Genomic DNA, 17,738 nt, shown 5'->3' on the forward strand with positions numbered 1-17,738 from the left:
CACATGCGTGCAAAACATTTCAGTGCATTGTCAACACTTAAGAATTCCATAATTGCAAGTGAAAACTCAGACCTGGGCTTACTGGGCCTGCACTCATGAGTGGTGACCAGTGGGGAGCCAGTGGCGGCTGACCCCAGGTCCATTCACCATCACCCAACCTGGCCTGCTTCCCTCCGGGGCCTGTGTTGCCCCCAGGGGGCGCTGTAGAGCATCACGCCCGCTGTCACACACCCCCAGCTCAGCATCTAGCATCCCCCAGGGGAGAGCACAGGTTACAACTGTTGCCAGACTCTGGCTCCCCTTTGATTCATGCTGCTGGTGCCCCTGCCGCTGACCCCATCCCTAGATGAACGCGGCTGACCCAGCCTCCCCCACTCCAGTTTCTTCCCACAGTGCGACGTGGTGAATTTCGGCTCCTGGTTCATTTTCGCCTTTCCTCTTGTGGTGCTGTTCCTGCTTCTGGGCTGGCTCTGGATCTCCTTCCTGTACGGGGGGATGAGCTTGAGGTACCACTCGCGTTCTCCTTGGGAGGTGGGGGCGGGGGAGGGAGCAGAAAACCGTGAACTTCAGAGTCGGTCTCCCCGGTGCCGGCTCCCAGGCATCCTTGCTCACTGGTGAGTGGCTTCCCTCAGTCCCACTCTCCTCCCGGGAGCTCAGGGGCTGCTGGTCACCCTTTCGCGTCCTGTTCTGCCCGCCACACCCTGGCCCTCAGTCAGTGTCCCTGACACTCATCCTTAGGAGTAGCGTTGGTCTTTACGGCAGCCACTCCGGCCCAGAGGTCTGGGCAGGGCCACGTTTCTGGTTTCCCAGGGCCCCAGCCAGCAGGTGATCCGGGGTGGCCTGAGGACCAGATGGTAGCCGACCCTCATGACCAGGAAGTTTTAGCGGGGGGGGGGGGGGCAGGGAAGAGCTAATGTCTCTCCGACAGCCCCAGATGAGCCTTAATTTTCTGAATAATCTGAGAAGTACAGAGCCAGACAGGTGGAGAGAGAGAGAAAGAGAGAGAGGCTCTTCCATCTACCAGTTTGCTCCCCAAATGCCTGCACTGGCCAGGGCTAGGCCAGGTCAAAGCCAGGAGCCTGGAATTCAATCCAGGTCTCCCATGTGGGCAGTAGGAACCGACGGCTTGAGCCATCACCTGCGGCCTCCAGGCTCTGCATTAGCAGGAAGCTGGAGTCAGGAGCTGGGAATTGAACCCACGTCCTCTGAGAGAGGATGCAGGTGTTTCAGTCTCGGGGGTAGATGCCAGCCCCCATGTGATCTTGCTGATTGAGGACAGAATTTAGCTCTGGCCAGACTAAAGGCCGAATGAGGGCAGGCAGGTAAAGCTTCGGGACTGGGGCTGAAATAGCAGGCCTTTGTCTCATCTACCTGCTCTGCACTTGCGGCCACAAAGGAAGCAGTGGAGGAGACGATGCTGGCAGAGGGAGACCTAGGGAGAGTGTTTCTGCTGGGTGACAGGCGGTCTCAGGCCAGGAGCCCGTCTTCACTCAGCCGTATCCACAGGCACCTGCTGCGTGCACGTCCTTGCACGTGGGCTCCTCTGGGGATGTGGGGGTGGGGGTGAGGGCTGACCGTGAGCAGCTGACACCCAGGAATCGCCAGCCACGTGGTGCTGGACAGGAAGAGGAGAGTGCAGGGGGCAGTGTGTCCGGGGAGTCAGGAACACCTTCTGGGGAACTGACTTTTGAACTGGGTCACGCATGAGTTGACTCAACTCAGCACGGGGAGGAGGGAGAGGGGAGTGAGGACGGGCACTCCAGGGGGACAGAGCCGCAGGTTCTCAAGGCCAAGGCCCTGGGGCCAGAGGCAGCAGGGGGTGTTCTGGAACTGAGAGGAGGTACAGCGACTGGGTGAGGGGCTTGATGAGGCCAGGGAAGGAGACAGAGGCTTTCTACTGGGGATTATTCTGCTCTAGCCTCCACACCTACGCACACCTGACAACGGTTGGAGCCGTTTTGTTTGTCCCAGCTAAGGAAGTGCTATAGGTGTCTAGCGAGCCGCGACCAGGGGTGCCAGTGAGCATCCCACAACACCCGGGGCACCTGCGGCACCGGCCTCTGGCAGAATTCTTCTTAAAAAAAAGTTTCTGTAGGTGAAGTTATCATTTTTTCTCATCTGGCTTCCGAAATGTCCTTTACGGTTCTGAAACATTTTCCTAGTATAGGAGTTAGTTTACAAACCACATATTGTCTTCTAGTGCTTCTGTATATTTGGGTTTCATCCTCAGGTGAGGTATGGATGCGACCTCAGCCCCTGGTCCAGGTGGCCACCCAACTGTCCTAGCACCATTGGTCAACACCCAGCGCTTTAAAGTTTTCCCAGAGTCCGATTCACCTGCCTCAAGTGGCCTGAGTTTTTGGTGTCAGGTGGGACAGCGGTCGCCATCCCAGGATCCCGTTTACCCCTATTTTTCTTCTAAGAGTTTTGTGGCTTAGCTCCTGTGTGCAGGCCTTCAACAGATTTGGAATGAAATTTTGTGTGCAGGATGAGGCAGGAGTCTGTGACGGATCCCATTTCTATCGTAAGAGATCAACCAGGCTGCAGAGGGGAGAATGCAGTGAGAAAGGAGCCGGGCAGGGGACTGGCCCTCGGCCTGCTGGGCCGCCCAGATCAGGGAGGACAGGCTCGGCCAGCAGGTGAGAAGCTGGTCCCACCCGCAGCGGCCACCCCACCCTGCCTGTTCTCTTTCAGGAGCTGGAGGAAGAAGAAGTCTGATATAAGAGCTGATGCAGAAGACAAGGCTCGGGCTGTGATTCGGGAAGAATTCCAGAACCTGGGGCCGATCAAGTGCGTGGGGGTCCTGGGGGCAGGGAGAGAGCTACCTGCTGGCCTGGCCTGGGACCCACAGAGGTTCATTCCCTGGGGAATTTCAAGACCAATGGCCCAAGGGCCTGGAGATGGCGGCTGGGTGGGGGCTGATACGATTGGCCTGTTTCTTGCCTGGGTGCTGGGGTGGTCGCTCTGAGGAGCCTAAAGCCCCTGGAGGTGTGTGCCCGAGGCGGAGACCTGCCACCACCTCCCCACCCACGGCAGCCTTTCCCTCCTGGTTCCCCGGGGTCTCTGCCACCATCGCCAGTGGCTGTCAGGAGCTCATTTAACATGTTTCCCAGGTGGCGGAAAGACCCGGCTTCAGCAGGCCTGGGTTCAAGTTCTGGCTCTGCCACAACTTCCTCTGTGGCCTTGGGCAAGACGCTGATGCTCTGTGGGCCCCTGCTCAGTGTGAGATGGGCAGGGCCTCCACCACCTGAGTGCTCCCACCTCCGCCACCTGCTGTCCCTGTCTGCCCCCTCAGTGCCTCTGTCCCACCTCTGCCACCTGCTGTCCATGTCTGCCCCTCAGTCTGTCTGCCCCTCCTCTGCCACCTGCTGTCCCTGTCTGCCCCTCAGTGCCTCTGTCCCACCTCCGCCACCTGCTGTCCCTGTCTGCCCCTCTCAGTGCCTCTGTCCCACCTCCACCACCTGCTGTCCCTGTCTGCCCCTCAGTGCCTCTGTCCCACCTCTGCCACCTGCTGTCCCTGTCTGCCCCTCTCAGTGCCTCTGTCCCACCTCCACCACCTGCTGTCCCTGTCTGCCCCTCAGTGCCTCTGTCCCACCTCTGCCACCTGCTGTCCCTGTCTGCCCCTCTCAGTGCCTCTGTCCCACCTCCACCACCTGCTGTCCCTGTCTGCCCCTCAGTGCCTCTGTCCCACCTCTGCCACCTGCTGTCCCTGTCTGCCCCTCTCAGTGCCTCTGTCCCACCTCCACCACCTGCTGTCCCTGTCTGCCCCTCAGTGCCTCTGTCCCACCTCTGCCACCTGCTGTCCCTGTCTGCCCCTCAGTGCCTCTGTCCCACCTCCGCCACCTGCTGTCCCTGTCTGTCCCCGTGTGTGTATGTGGCTCCCTCCGTGTAACTGTGCCTGTCTCCCTGCCTTCCTATTGTCGGTCTGTTCCCCTGTCTTTCTGCTTTTCCGTCTCTCTTTGTTTCTTGTTTTCTGTCTCCCGGTTTTCCACAGGCCCCTGAGAGAGCCCTGGTAGTTATGATTTGGTTTGTGGAAGGGGATGGCTTGGTGCCCAGGAAGGGCCCTGGGGGAGGGGGGTCCCAGGCTGTGAGTCACTCCCTCGCACACCCCCACCCTCACGCTGGAGGCTCGCTGGGCACTGACCGACTGACCTGGTTCAGTTTCCCGGAGGCGGGGCCTGGGCCCCACCACGCCCAGGAGCACCTGCCCGAGCCCTGCCCAGGCCGCGTCTGCTCACCTACTCCCCTGCATCCGTGCCACAGGTTTGCCGAGCAGGCCGTGTTCACACTGTTCTGCATGTTCGCCATCCTGCTGTTCTCCCGGGACCCGAAGTTCATCCCAGGCTGGGCCAGCTTCTTCACCCCCGGGTGAGACTCGGGGGGACGGGGGCCTGCGGAAGACTCGGCTCCAGCCCTTGGCTGCTGGGGGGCGGGGAGGTATTGAGAACGAGTGGGTGGGCAACTACGTCAAATTCTGCTGTTGTGGCTGGAGCAAGATTTGATGGGGGCTGTGTCTGCTGGATTTGGGCCGATCCCAGATTTCCCCGCGCACCATCCAAGAGAAACACGGCGTGGGCCACGCGTGTATTTAGGAATGTCGTGGTTGCCAGGTGATGTGGTTTAGTGGGTCAAGCCATCACTTGGGACACCCACATCCCAAACGGGAGTGCCGGTTCCAGTCCCAGCTCCTCTGTTTGCACCCGCGTCCTGTCAGTGCGTCCTGGGAGGCAGCCAATGATGGCTCAAGTGCTTCGGTCCCCCTGACCCACATGGGAGACCCTGATGGAGCTCCGGGCTCCTGGCTTCAGTCTGGCCCAGTCCTGGCTCTGTCGTAGGCCTTTTAATTATACCTCAATAAAATGCACACGTATCAGCTAGAAAGAATCACATCAAAACACCAAGTTTTTAACATGTAACAAAAGATTGGAAAATACACTGCTATGGGGCTGATGCCATGGCTCACTTGGCTAATCTTCCACCTGCTGCGCCGGCATCCCGTATGGGCGCCGGGTTATAGTCCTGGCTGCTCCTCTTCCAGTCCAGCTCTCTGCTGTGGCCCAGGAAGGCAGTGGAGGATGGCCCAAGTGCTTGAGCCCTTGCACCCACATGGGAGACTGGGAAGAAGCTCCTGGCTCCTGGCTTCGGATCAGCACAGCGCCAGCTGTAGTGGCCATTTGGGGAATGAACCAACGGAAGGAAGGCCTTTCTCTCTGTCTCTCTCTCACTGTCTGTAACTCTACCTGTCAAATAAATAAAAAAAATAAAAAAAAAAAAAGAAAATACACTGCTATGGTCATAGACAACTTGCTATTTCTGGTTCCATTCCTTTCAAACCCTGCACTGTGTTCTGTAGAATGGGCGCCCCACAGTATTTAACCAGTTCCTTGTTGGAATTGCCCCATGAGGAGGTATCCCACAGCGCAAATAAAACTGCCTTTTAAAGAACTTACGAGGTGTCTAGGTTGTAGTTCTATGTCAGGCCAGAAAGACTGATGTTATCTTCTATCTTTATTTTTTTTAAGGCAGACACAGGGTGCTTCATAATATGAATGGGACAGAATTCAATGAACCTCGTCCCTAGAACAAGTCCCGCCCACCCCCTCTGCCTTTTTTTTTTTTTTTTAACCCTTGCTGTTAAGGCACGTTCCTGCACATAGTCTGTGAACAAGAGCTGCTGGTTTCCTGAGGGCGCACTCCTAGAGGCAGAGTAGCCAGACCAAGGATGTCCAAGGGAGTTCTGAAACCCGGCGCTGGGTGCTGTGAGCCCAGCGCCGCTCCGGCTCGGTCCCCGTTTTCCATGAGGGCGTTACCTGTCCTTCCTGGTCTTTTCTCCAAACGTGTGAGCTGCAAGGGCCTCCGTCAGCACTGGGCTCTGAGCTTCGTTGAACTCTGGGTTCAAGTTCGTCTCCTCCCAGGCCATGGTCTGGCCTTGAGTAGCTCGTTTCTGCTCTCTGACCTCAATTCCTGATCTGAGATGGAAGGCGCCTGCCCCAGAGCGTCTTGTCCGCCAAGCTCCCTTGAGGGCCACGCTGTGGGTGTGTGGAAGGTGCCGGTCGGGCTGTGAGGCGGGGTGGCAGGAATGGCTGCACGTCCAGTGAGTAAGCTGGCCACCCCAGGAGGAATCAAGCACAAGCTGACAAATAGGGGTCCCACAAAGCTCAGGTTAGGGTGACGTATGGGGGTGGTATTGGCCCCCAGATTCTGTGACCTTCCGTTCTCCCCTCTGTGGGGCAGCCCCTCTTCCTAGGGGCTGAATGGGGAGGATGAGCCCCATTAGCAGCCCCCAGATGCCCTGGGCGCCTGGGGGTCACAGGCTCGCACCCCTGGGCACCGCGCTCCTGCCGAGAGCAGCGAGGACAGAGTGCAGTGGCCCGGCCTCCAACAGCCGGGTCCCCAGTCCGCATCTGCGAATCTGCCCGCACACGGCCTGCTGAGATGCCCAGGGTCACATAGTTTGGGGCCTTTTCATTGTAGGTTTCTTTCGGATGCTGTCACCGGTGTGGCCATTGTCACCATCTTGTTCTTCTTCCCGTCCCAAAAGCCCTCCCTCAAGTGGTGGTTTGACTTCAAAGGTAAGATGGTCAAGGTTGGGTTCTCCTGGGTCTGGGCCTGGGCCTGAGACTCGGTTATTGGGGGCTGGGGCCTCGCCACTATACCTCCCACATGACCTGAGCAGTTACCCGGGCTGGAGACTGAGGGCTGCCCAAGGTCATCACCAAGGTCAGGGCTTAGGGGGCCAGCAATGTGGTGTAGCAGGTTAAGCCACTGCCTGCAATGTCGTCATCCCATACGGGCACCGGTTCGAGACCCAGCTGCTCCTCTTCCAATCCAGCTCCCTGCTAATGCTCCTGGGAAAGCAGCAGAAGATGGGCAGAGTCCTTGGGTGCCTGTCACCCACGTAGGAGACCTGGATGATGCTCATGGCTCCTGGCTTCAGCCTGGCCCAGACCTGGGTGCTGTGGCCATTTGGGGAGTGAACCAGTGGATGGCTGACCTCTCTGTCTCTAACTCTGTCCTTCAAATAAATAAATCTTTAAAAAAAATTTAAAAACCCAGGAGGCAGGGGTGGGCCCCCAGAAGGCGGGAACTGGACCCCAGGAGGCGGGGCTGGGCCCCCAGGAGGCGGGGCTCTGCGGTTTCGTGGCCCGCGCTCCTCTCCCAGGCCGCTGTCTTCCCTTCCGCCGGCCCCACCTGCCGCTCCCTCGGCCTCTCCGCCACTCCCCCCCGCCTAGTCTGGAGGTCTCCAGAGCTTCCGCTTCATTGTCCTCGCTGCTTTTCCACAGCCTCCGCTGCCTCGTGGTGCTTTGGCGCTTGCCCCTGCTCCGGGCCGCCGTCTGCTCCTTCTCGCCCTCCCCAGCTGTCAGGCCCGCGGGGGTCACTTCCTTGCGCACTGTCCACTTCCTCGCACGTGGGCTTCTTCTCATGGTCGCAGTTAGAGAGAGGCCAAGGTTGTTTTTCTTAGCCCACCTGTCCCTCCGTCTTCCACTTTTCTGTGCGCAGAGTTGTGCCTGCCTCTCTCTGTTGGTGGTCACTCTATGGTCGATCCAGGCCTGCGGCGTGCCAGGCACTGTGTGTGTTATTTTTTTTTTATTTTTTTATTTTTTTTATTTATTTATTTTTATTTATTTATTTTTTGACAGGCAGAGTGGACAGTGAGAGAGAGAGACAGAGAGAAAGGTCTTCCTTTTGCCACTGGTTCACCCTCCAATGGCCGCCGCGGCCGGTGCGCTGCGGCCGGCGCACCGCGCTGATCCGATGGCAGGAGCCAGGTGCTTCTCCTGGTCTCCCATGGGGTTCAGGGCCCAAGCACCTGGGCCATCCTCCACTGCACTCCCTGGCCACAGCAGAGAGCTGGCCTGGAAGAGGGGCAACCGGGACAGAATCCGGCGCCCCGACCGGGACTAGAACCCGGTGTGCCGGCGCCGCTAGGCGGAGGATTAGCCTAGTGAGCCGCGGCACCGGCCCACTGTGTGTGTTATTGACAAGTGGTTGACGATGAAGGTGGTAACCACTCCCAATTCCTCTCTGCCAGAAATCAGTATGGCTCACTCCGTCACCTCGTTCAGGACCCTGTCCCGATGCTGCCTCCCCAGGGAAGCCCTCCCTGACTGCGCCAGCTGGAAAAGCAGCCCTCCTGTGTCACTCTCGGTGTCACTGTGCCATGTGTCCCTGAGGGACTGTGGCTCAGAGAGGCCCCGTCACTTTCCAGGGGCACGCAGTGAGCCACAGCTCAGATCTGTCTCTGGGCCTAGGCTCCCGGCCCACCACCTGCCTTTTTACATAAAGTTTTATGGGAACACCACGATGCCCCTTGTTTCTGGATTGTCCCTGGCTGCCTCCACACAGCAGAGCCGGAGCAGCCACAGCAGAGAGCATCCGTGTGGCCTGCTCCATCTGAGTCAGCCACTGCTAGCCTGGCCAGGGAAGGTTGGCTGGTCTCCCCGCTGCTGCTTTTCAGGAAACAAGGCCATCCCATAATGCAGGGGCCAGAGATGCCCTGTGTTTCCACTTCTCTGAATTTCCTTCTTCTTTTTGCCCTCTCTGTACACACTCAAAAACAAAGAAAGCCGTGTGTGTGTGTGTGTGTGTGTGTGAATGAGCAGAGGTCGGTTGGGGATTTAAACAGTGTCCTGCACGCACATTGCCTTGTTCCAGAAACTTCTCACGTTGCGGGATGTTCACTCAGTGTTGGAGCCAGGCCTTGGCTTCCTGGGAACCTGGGTGTCCCCACATGGACGGGGCTGGGGGCCGGGGGCTGGTGCTGAGTGGGGGCGGGGCCCCTCTCTCTCTGCTCAGCCCCCAACACGGAGACAGAGCCCCTGCTGACGTGGAAGAAGGCGCAGGACACGGTGCCCTGGAACATCATCCTCCTCCTGGGAGGCGGCTTCGCCATGGCCAAGGGCTGCGAGGTAAGAGCGCGCGCGGGGCGGGGTGGGGAGGGTGGTGGGAGTGGGGCTGCGGGCGCCCCGGCCCCAGTGCCAGCAGGAGGCAGGGGCCGCTCGCAGTGTCTGGGAGCCGCCGGCCTCCTCGGGTGCCGGGCGGGGTGGGGGGTGGGGTAGCCACACTTGTCGCTGGCGCTGCAGAGAGAGGAACAAGGTGTGGGCGTAAGGCTAATCCTAACCCTAGCAAGGCCGGACCCCGCCCCCACCCCAACCCAAGGCCGCAGGAAGAAGAGGGGCTCGCGCGCGCCTCCTGCCGGTCACCGTTCAATGCGCTTTGCCCGCGTTAGCACCCCAGGCCGCTTGCCTGGTTGAGTCTGCGCGCTCAGCCACTGAGACACAGAGCTCCGGGTTGGTGTTGTGCGGGGCGGAGGCGCCAGGGGGCAGAGGCTCTCGGGCGGGGCCCTGGGGCTCTGGTCCCACCCAGAGGAAGTGTGTGGATGCATTATCTAATCCTCACAAGACCCCTAAGAGCGGGAGGATGCTTTTAGCCCCATTTTACAGGGAGGAAAGCTGAGGCCTGGAAGGGTCAGGCTATGCCCCCTGCTTAGTCAGGGGCTGGATTTGAACTCTGGCTTTAGAGCCTGGCCCCTCATAGTCCACGCTGGCCCGGCTCGTCTGCGTGAGCACCACCTGCGTAGACGCTGCTGCTGAGCCCATTCTACAGCAGGGGCGAGGGAGCGCTCAGTGACCGGCGTCACCAGGTGGCAGAGCCGGGATCCGAAGCCAGAGCTCATGGCGCGGGCCTCGGCCCTCACCGGGAAATCGCCCCGGTGCACCCGGGCGTTTGGAGCCAGAACCAGCTAAGGGCTGTCGGAGATGCAGGTCCGGGGGCCTGAGAGTTCTCTGCTTCGTTCATCTGGATGTGAGCGGTGCTGACTCAGCGGGCGGACGCCCCGGGGTGGGGGTGGGGCGTGGGGGTGGGATCAGGCTCCGGCTCCGCCCGCCTCTCTCGGTCTCTCCGCACAGGGTCCCTGATCCCCGCACTGCTGTTCTCTCATCTGTGAGTTGAGGATTAAATGGGGCGCGGGGGTGGGGGTGGTTCTGGAAGGAGCTGACTCCCGGACAGCCAGTTAGAAGCCGTCAGAGCGGCACGCGTGGTCACGCCTCGGCTGCTCCCCGATGTGTCTGTGGGCCGGGCTCCGGGACCCGCGGAGATCAGGGAGCAGAGGTCGTGAGGTTACGGCCCTGGGGTCACCGCGGCAGGAGAAGAGGCGCGGGACGGGGCGGAGGGAGAAGGGGGCTGTGAGGCCGGCTGAGCTGGCCGTGCCCCGCCAGCACCCGTCCGTGGGTCTCTCAGCCCCTCCATCCGAGACAGGTGTCCGTGCCCCCGGGGCTGGTGACAGGGCCTCCGCCAAGGGCGGGCTGGATGGAGACTCGGCTTTTCTAACGGGTGCTCCCTTCATGAACGAATTCTGTTTTTATTTTGTTCATTAAAGCAATAATGCGTGAACAAGAGCACAGACTTCCAAGGGAACAAGGAGAGGCAAGCAGAGCACGGTTTTTTGTCTCCGTTTTCAGAACTCTGTGGCCCAGAGAGGTTAAGTGACTGATTCCAGGTAACACAGCTCAAGGTAGCAGAGCGAGGTTGTGAACTTGGTCCAACCTTTGAAGCCACTGCCTGTGACTGGGGAGGAGGGTATATCAGGGGAGACTTCCTGGAGGAAGTGCCTGCTATCCAGGTCTTCAAGGGGGCTGGAATCAAAGTGCCTCCCCTTCTTGCTGAACCCCTCCGGGCCTCAGTCCCCTCATCTGTGAAATAGGAGGCACAGTGGCAGCCCCCCGGGGAGTTTTCCGGGTCCCTGAGCCATGTATGGGAGCCCAGAGGTCACAGCTGCACAGGTGACTGTGACTGGATGTTGGGGACAGGGAAGGTCGAATCCAGAGTGACACGGGGGCTCCTGGCCTGGGAAGGTCACCGCAAACAGTCCGGCGTGGGCCTGGAGAGGCAGCCCTGGGCCCAGAGGCTCCTCAGAGCATGCGCTGGGGGGCTGGGCTGTAGGTCCGCGGAGCATGCCGGGAGGCAGCCTGGCTCTTAGCCCAGCCCGGGGCAGCTGGCCGGGCTCTCTGTTCAACGGAGGCTTTGTGTAGCTGCTGCCCCTGTGCCCAGCCTCTGCCGGGACCATCTCCTGCCCAGGCAGCCGCAGCCTGGCCCCGGCGCGACCAGAATGCTTGGTGCACAGCCTGGTGCCTGGCCCCGGGCCCCTGCCCAGCCCCTTGGCCAGGCCCCATAGCCAGGCCCCCTGCGGCCTGGGGGTCCTTGAAGGGGCCGTGGGCTCCCCATTATTGGTCCCAAGGATGGATGCCCAGCTTGGTGGCACTGGGCTCGGGCAGCTCGCTGGAGCCCACGCTGTCCTCCTGCTGGGGGACCCTCCGCTCATGACTCTGTGATCTTCAGGCTTCCCTGGGCCTGCACACGAGGCCACGCACAGCTGAGCCCTGGCCCGCCGCCCTGACCTAGGCACTGCCTCCCCCACCAGGCCCTCTGGCCCTTGGCTGCTCCTCTACACACTCATTTGCACCCCAGGACCTTTGCATCTCTGTGTCTGTCGAAAATCCTTCTGAGCCCGCCGAGCGCTCACCCTGCGGATCTCAGCTCCTCATGCCACCGCGTCCGGGGCTGCCCCGCCCCTGCTCCCCATCCCATCACCACCGTGCTCCTGTGCCCCGCACCACATCCACCCTGCGGCCCCCGCTCACTTCTGCACTGATTGTCTTCCTGGAGAGAAAGCCCACGAGGACGGGGACCCCAGCCGTCTTCTCCAGCACGGTTCCAGCCCCTGGAAGAGTCCTAGGACGTAACTGGCGCCCCCTGGGTGTTTGCTGGAGTGACCTGGAGCTGGGCTGCTGGGGGCGGGTGGTACAGAGCGCGCAGGGCTCCTCGGAAGGGGCTGGCAGCTGCCAGGTGCCACGGCCAGCAGGGGCTCGCGTCTCCCTGCAGTCCCTGCTGGTGTATTTTACCATCTCCTGGACACAAGACTGGTCTGTCCTAGTGCCTTCAGAGCCACACAGATGACTCAGTAAGAAGGGGAGGCGCTTCCTCCAGGAAGTCTTACCTGATACACCCCCAGTCACAGGCAGTAGCTGAAAAGGTCGGACCAAGTTCACATGGCCAGGTGGGTGCCCTCCATCACGGCCGGACACCTGCACGCCGCAGTGTCCCGGGTGCCACCAGCCTCGGAGGGCAGCACAAAGCTCTCTTCCTCCCCACGCCCCCACCTGGCCAGGAAGCTGCTGAGCTGGTTCCACGCCAGGTCCCCAGTGCCCCATCGCTGGCTTGAGTCGTGTGACGGCTCAGGCAAGCGGCTCAGCCTTGGTGTGCTGGCCTTGGTTTCTTCAGCCGCGCCGGGGATCCTAGTGCCTGCTTCCTGGGCAGCGTGAGGAAGAGAAACGAAGGAGCAATCGCCAAGGCCTTAGAAGAGACAGCCCAGGCCCAGTTTCTTTGTTTGTTTTAAAGACTGATTTATTTATTTGAAAGTCAGAGAGAAGGAGAGGCAGAGAGAGAGAGAGAGAGAGAATATATCTTGCCTCTGCTGGTTCACTCCCCAATTGGCCTCAATGGCTGGAGCTGCACCGATCTGAAGCCAGGAGCCAGGAGCCTCTTCCGGGTCTCCCACATGGGTGCAGGGGCCCAAGGACCTGGGCCATCTTCTCCTGCTTTCCCAGGCCACAGCAGAGAGCCAGATTGGAAGTGGAGCAGCCGGGACTTGAACCCATGCCCATACGGGATGCCGGCAGTATAGGTGGCGGCCTCACCGGCTATGCCACAGTGCGGGCCCCAGGTTCAGTTTAAACTTAAGAAGCCCCAGGAATGCATTGCAGGTGCTAAGGGCAGGGCCCGCTTTCGTATGTATTCTTTTAGGCCTGAGCACAACAAGGAGCAGAGATGTTGACTGATTTGTGCCGGGGCACCGAGCCGGCGCGGGAGGCGATGGTGTGAATGTTCCCCCTCCTCCTTTCTTCCCGCTCTGACCCAGTCCCCGGCTCCTGCCCGCCCCCCAGGATCGCTGCCCAGAGCTGCAGGCACACAGGCCAGCGCTGGGCCTCGGGAATCTTCCGAGCCATTTTCAAGGGCGTTTTTGGCCACAAGGGGTTTTGACTTCAGAAATTGAACCAATACCATGGCACCTACCTTTTAGGACCTGAGCCTACGATACAACGAAGAGATCAAGAAGGGGCCTGGCCCGGCAGGGAGGGAGGAAGAAGAGGGAGCTCCACCCCCAGGCGCAGCCTCCCTCCCCGCCTCCAGCGAGGCCGCCTCTGGTCTCTGTGCTCCTGCGGAAGCAGCCGGGCACCCAGCGCATCTCGCTTTCTCGCTTCTGCCACTCCCGGCCTCTCGGCCTCATGCCACGCCTTTAGCCGGCGCTCTCTGGGCACTTCGCAGGGGCCCGGCCCCTCTCCTAGGCGCTTTGTAGATCAGCGGTCCCCCTAACAGAAACCCCCAGGGGGCCGGGGGTGCTGTTGTCATCCCCAGTTTGCAGATGAGGCAATAGAGGTGCAGAGCCGCTAAGTTGCTGGCCCAGGAGACCAGCGCGGAAGGATGGAGCTAGGAGGCAGTCAGCCCTACTGCAGGGCCCACCCTCACCCTCTGGCCATCCCGCCCCGCCCCGTCCTGCCTGGGGCTGGGGCCCACCCTTGTGGCCCCGGGAATCTGAGGCTGTGCGCTTCCAAGGAACTGCGGCTTCCAATCCCTCGAAGAACGGCAAAGCGTGGTGAAGTCCCTTTAGTGTCCTCCACTGAACCCCAGGCGGCTGGGGCGTTCCTGTCCCTAAAGCCTCCGGATTTCCCAGCAGCGTGGTCGCCGAGCCAAGGCCTGAGTGGCTGCCGGGACCTCGGCGGGATGCCCGCCGCTCTGCGGCCCAGCCTTGGGGAAGCTCTTGGCACCTCACTCGCTCAAGTCATTAAAATTCCGTCACCAGCCACTGTCTCTCCTTGCCCATTCTGCTGCCAGTCTCTCAGCCTACAGGGAAACCCAGGGCTCCTTCCCCCACCCCCCGCACCCCCAGCAGCACTCCCTGGGCCAGGGAACTGGCTGGGCAGCCCCTGCCTTACAGTGCACCACATCTGCCAGGCCGTTCCTCCAGGCACCACAGGGCCCGCACCGCAGCCGGGCTCTTTTATGGGTGTCTAAATGGCGTACTGGATTCTGGAACCCATCGGAAAGATAAGTTCTGTATCCGCAGCACGTTTTCTATGAAACGTAAAAGAAAATACAGAGTTGCTGTGGCAAAATGATGGGAATTTTCCATAGGATCTTGTGTTGATAAAAAAGGGCCTGGGTTGATAAAAGCTAGGTCTGTGGTCAGCATGCGGCTGATTGTCAATGTCAGGGACATGGCTATCCAGTCCTTGGTCAGCTCCTGGGCTTTGCTGTTAAAAAAAAAAAAAGGCAACCTATAGGATTGCCACCAGGGGGCAGCATAGCGAGCGATTTGACATCCTCAGTTGAGCAGATCAGGGTGTGTTGGGCAGGGTCACCGAGGGGCGCCTTTGGGGTGCAGGGTGGGGAGAGGGCGTTGTGTGTACCGGTACCCATGGTGACCCTGTGACATTAGCAGAGGGTTAGGGTTAGTGTCAACAGAGACAGCACCCAATAACTCTGCAGCCTGGAGGGGGGAGTCCCAGCCAGCCTTCCCTGTCCTGGAGGCCCGTGGTCGGCTCTGGGCACTGCTCTTAAGTGAGAGGCAAAGGAGCAGACGTGGGTGCCCAGAGGAGGGTGCCGGGCAGCCGGGAGCTCGCAGAAGCCCCTGAGCCCAGGCAGGTGCAGGTGGGTCTTGGTCATTGCCTTGGGGGCCTCGGGCATGTCACAGAAACTTTTCCAGCTCCAGTTAGTCCTGAGTGAAACAGACAAATGGCACAGGATGGCTGGGGGGAGGAACCGGGTGACGCCTGCAGGTGCCTGCCCCCCCCCCCCAGAGGCTCCATGGTGACGATTCTCATGACAGCGGATAATGAAGTCCATGGTGGTGCTGTCTGCGTTGTCACCGTCACTGTCATCCTCGTCACCAGTCATGGATGATCTCTGTTAATAACTGGATGGCACTGCACGTGATGTGTATCTGATGCGTGTTTTATATCAAATATGAGATCTTACATATAAAGTACATGGGTATGTTACATGACTAATATGTAGTATAAACGGAGATTTCCCATGGAGGGTTCGATTCCCCCGTCGCACACAAGTTGGAGCTTCAGGGTGCTAGAACCAGGGGGATGACTGGGGGGCCAGGGGGCAGTGCCACAAGCAGAGAGGATACAGCCCGAGCATGGGCACCTGGCACGCCTCCAGCCCGCTCTGCACCCGGTCCCACCAACTGTGAAGGAGGCGGCGCTCGGGCCCAGCCCGCCCCCCTGCCCCCCGTGGCAGCTGTGGGCTGGGCTGGGGTTGAAGGGCTGACCTCCCTCCCCGCAGGAGTCGGGGCTGTCAGTGTGGATCGGGGGGCAGCTGCACCCCCTGGAGAACGTGCCGCCCGTGCTGGCTGTGCTGCTCATCACCGTGGTCATCGCCTTCTTCACCGAGTTTGCCAGCAACACGGCCACCATCATCATCTTCCTGCCCGTCCTGGCGGAGCTGGTGAGAGTCCCTTGGGGGGCGGGGGCGGAGACCCCTCCCTGAGGACCAGGGCCTTTGCCTGCCACCACTCGCTTCTAAAATCAGGAAGCGTCAGGACAGCTGCGCAGTTGTTGTAAATTCTGGGTTTCTTTAGGAAGTGCATGGACAGAGAGTATTTTTGAAAATGAGCCCCTGGTGACAAGGGACACTTTCTAGGGTCACTGGAGTTGCCCGGTTTGGATTAGGAAGTGGAGCAGCTGGGCGGAAAAACAGGGTCGCGAGAGATCCAGGGTGGGGCCACAGTTCTTTGTGGTGGGGGCCATCCCTGTCTAGTAGGGTGTTCAGAGCAGCCCTGGCCTCTAGCCACTTTGAAGGCAGGAGCGCCCCCCAGTGGTGACAATCCAGAATGTCTCACAGTCACTGCCAAGTGTCTCTAATGGAGAGCACCCCCCTCCCCCAAATCAGCCCTGGGTGGGAAAGTGTCACCGCACATAGAGAGAGACAGCCGCTTGGTCTACGGGTAAGATAAGCAAAACAGGAACTCAGCGCAGACAAGGAGAGCAAAGGCCGGCCAAGCAGCAGTTCAAAGTCACCTCTCAACCAGGATGCAAATACCAAAGTGAATCCAGGCTTACAGGAAAAGAGCAATAAATCATGGTCAGGCAGATGGTCTCCCAAGAAGATTAAGAAAGGTTAACATTGGGAACTGTCGGAACAGAGTTATATTTAAACAGAGCCCGGGTACCAAACTACCGATTATCTCAACATAACTCCAGACTGATAAAACCCAGTCAATGTTGCAAGTGCACAGACAGTGATGCAGCCGCCGGCTTCCCTGCCCCACCTCCTGTTTCCTTTGCTTATTTGTGCATCAGTTGGGTAAAGGAGATCACACCGTTGGCACACGGAGATGCACACTTTACTGTTTCTCACTGACTGGAGAACATTCGATTATAAGTAGGCAGTTGCTAAACTTTTTTTTTTCTTTTTAAAAAGATTTATTTGTTTATTTGAAAGTCAGAGTTATACAGAGAGAGAGAGGAGAGGCAGAGAGAGAGATCTTCCAGCCGCTGGTTCACTCCCCAATTGGCCCCAATGGCTGGAGCTGCGCTGATCCAAAGCCAAGAGCCAGGAGCTTCTTCCTGGTCTCCCACATGGGTGCAGGGGCCCAAGGACTTGGGCTGTCTTCTACTGCTTTCCCAGGTCATAGCAGAGAACTGGATCGGAAGTGGAGCAGCAAGGACTAGAACTGGTGCCCAGATGGGATGCCGGCACCGCAGGTGGCAGCTTTACCTGTTAGGCCACAGCGCCGGCCCAGTGCTGAACTTCTTAAGTTTTACCTCCTCCGGGTGGACAGACTTAGCTGTTGCAGGACAGTGCCACCTGGCCCTTGCTGCATAGCCCGGGGCCTTGACTGTGTCCTCGGCGGTGAGCACGTTGCCCCCTGGGCGGCTGGCTCTAAGTCTGATTGACTTCATCAGATTCTTTCCCAAGGCCACATGGACCTGGGCACTGAGAGAAGTGGGGGTGCTGAGGGGCCCAGCGGGGCGGGGAGCGCAGCACCCCTTCAGTCTGGAAGGGACCGCTTTTTAGAACAGACATTTGCCACGGGTGCGTTCTTGTACGTTTTGCTTATCATCGAATCAGCACACTTCACACAGGACGAGGGTATTCTCGAGCACCTAGAAAAAATGTGCCCACTTTGGGCTGCGGCCGCTCCCTGGAGGGGCCACCACGTTCCCGTCTGAGTGAAGCGCTGGCGACACGGTCGCCGGGACCTGGGAGTCAGCCTGTCCCTTGGGCAAGGTCACAACAGCAGGTGGGCGGCTGCGGGGAGCCGACAGGGGGCCACTCCGTCCTTAGTCCTTGGAAAGGCAGCCACAGGGCGCTCGCCCGAGCTCACCCTGTCTCTGACGTTCACCGAGGCCCCAGGAGAAGGCCAAGGCAACTGTTGAGGTGGTGAGGTTGTGAGGTTGTGCGGCTGACGGAAGGGCCAGGCAGGGGAGTTGTGACTGGGAGCCCGGCCCCCAACCCTGTTCTCTGAGCGCTCCTTGGACCTGCGCACCTGGGGGGTCACCACCCACCATGCGCACCTGCCAGCCAGCAGTAGTGGGCGGGGCCCGCGGGGCCATCTGGGGTTGCAGGAGCCCTGCTGGCAATTTGCATGCAGGGTTCCGGGTGAAGCATTCCCGCCCAGCCCCGATCAGACTGCGCTGCAGCCCCGAGTGTCGCTAACCTCCAGAAAT

At 59.8% G+C, this 17,738-nt stretch overlaps 1 protein-coding gene across 2 annotated transcripts in view; it reads left to right on the forward strand.

The window, feature by feature from the left end:
- The window catches only part of SLC13A3 (solute carrier family 13 member 3), a 56,314-nt gene that overhangs the window by 35,163 nt on the left and 3,413 nt on the right, over window positions 1-17,738 (forward strand). For both annotated transcript variants that reach the window (XM_002721218.5, XM_051844967.2), the window contains exons 6-11: window positions 381-506; window positions 2,695-2,790; window positions 4,264-4,368; window positions 6,475-6,572; window positions 8,797-8,909; window positions 15,352-15,513. In XM_002721218.5, coding sequence (XP_002721264.1) covers window positions 381-506; window positions 2,695-2,790; window positions 4,264-4,368; window positions 6,475-6,572; window positions 8,797-8,909; window positions 15,352-15,513 — 700 coding nt within the window. The remainder of the gene's footprint in view (window positions 1-380; window positions 507-2,694; window positions 2,791-4,263; window positions 4,369-6,474; window positions 6,573-8,796; window positions 8,910-15,351; window positions 15,514-17,738) is intronic.

This window comes from Oryctolagus cuniculus, chromosome 11, assembly GCF_964237555.1.
Source record: "Oryctolagus cuniculus chromosome 11, mOryCun1.1, whole genome shotgun sequence".
Taxonomy (NCBI): Eukaryota; Metazoa; Chordata; class Mammalia; order Lagomorpha; family Leporidae; genus Oryctolagus; species Oryctolagus cuniculus.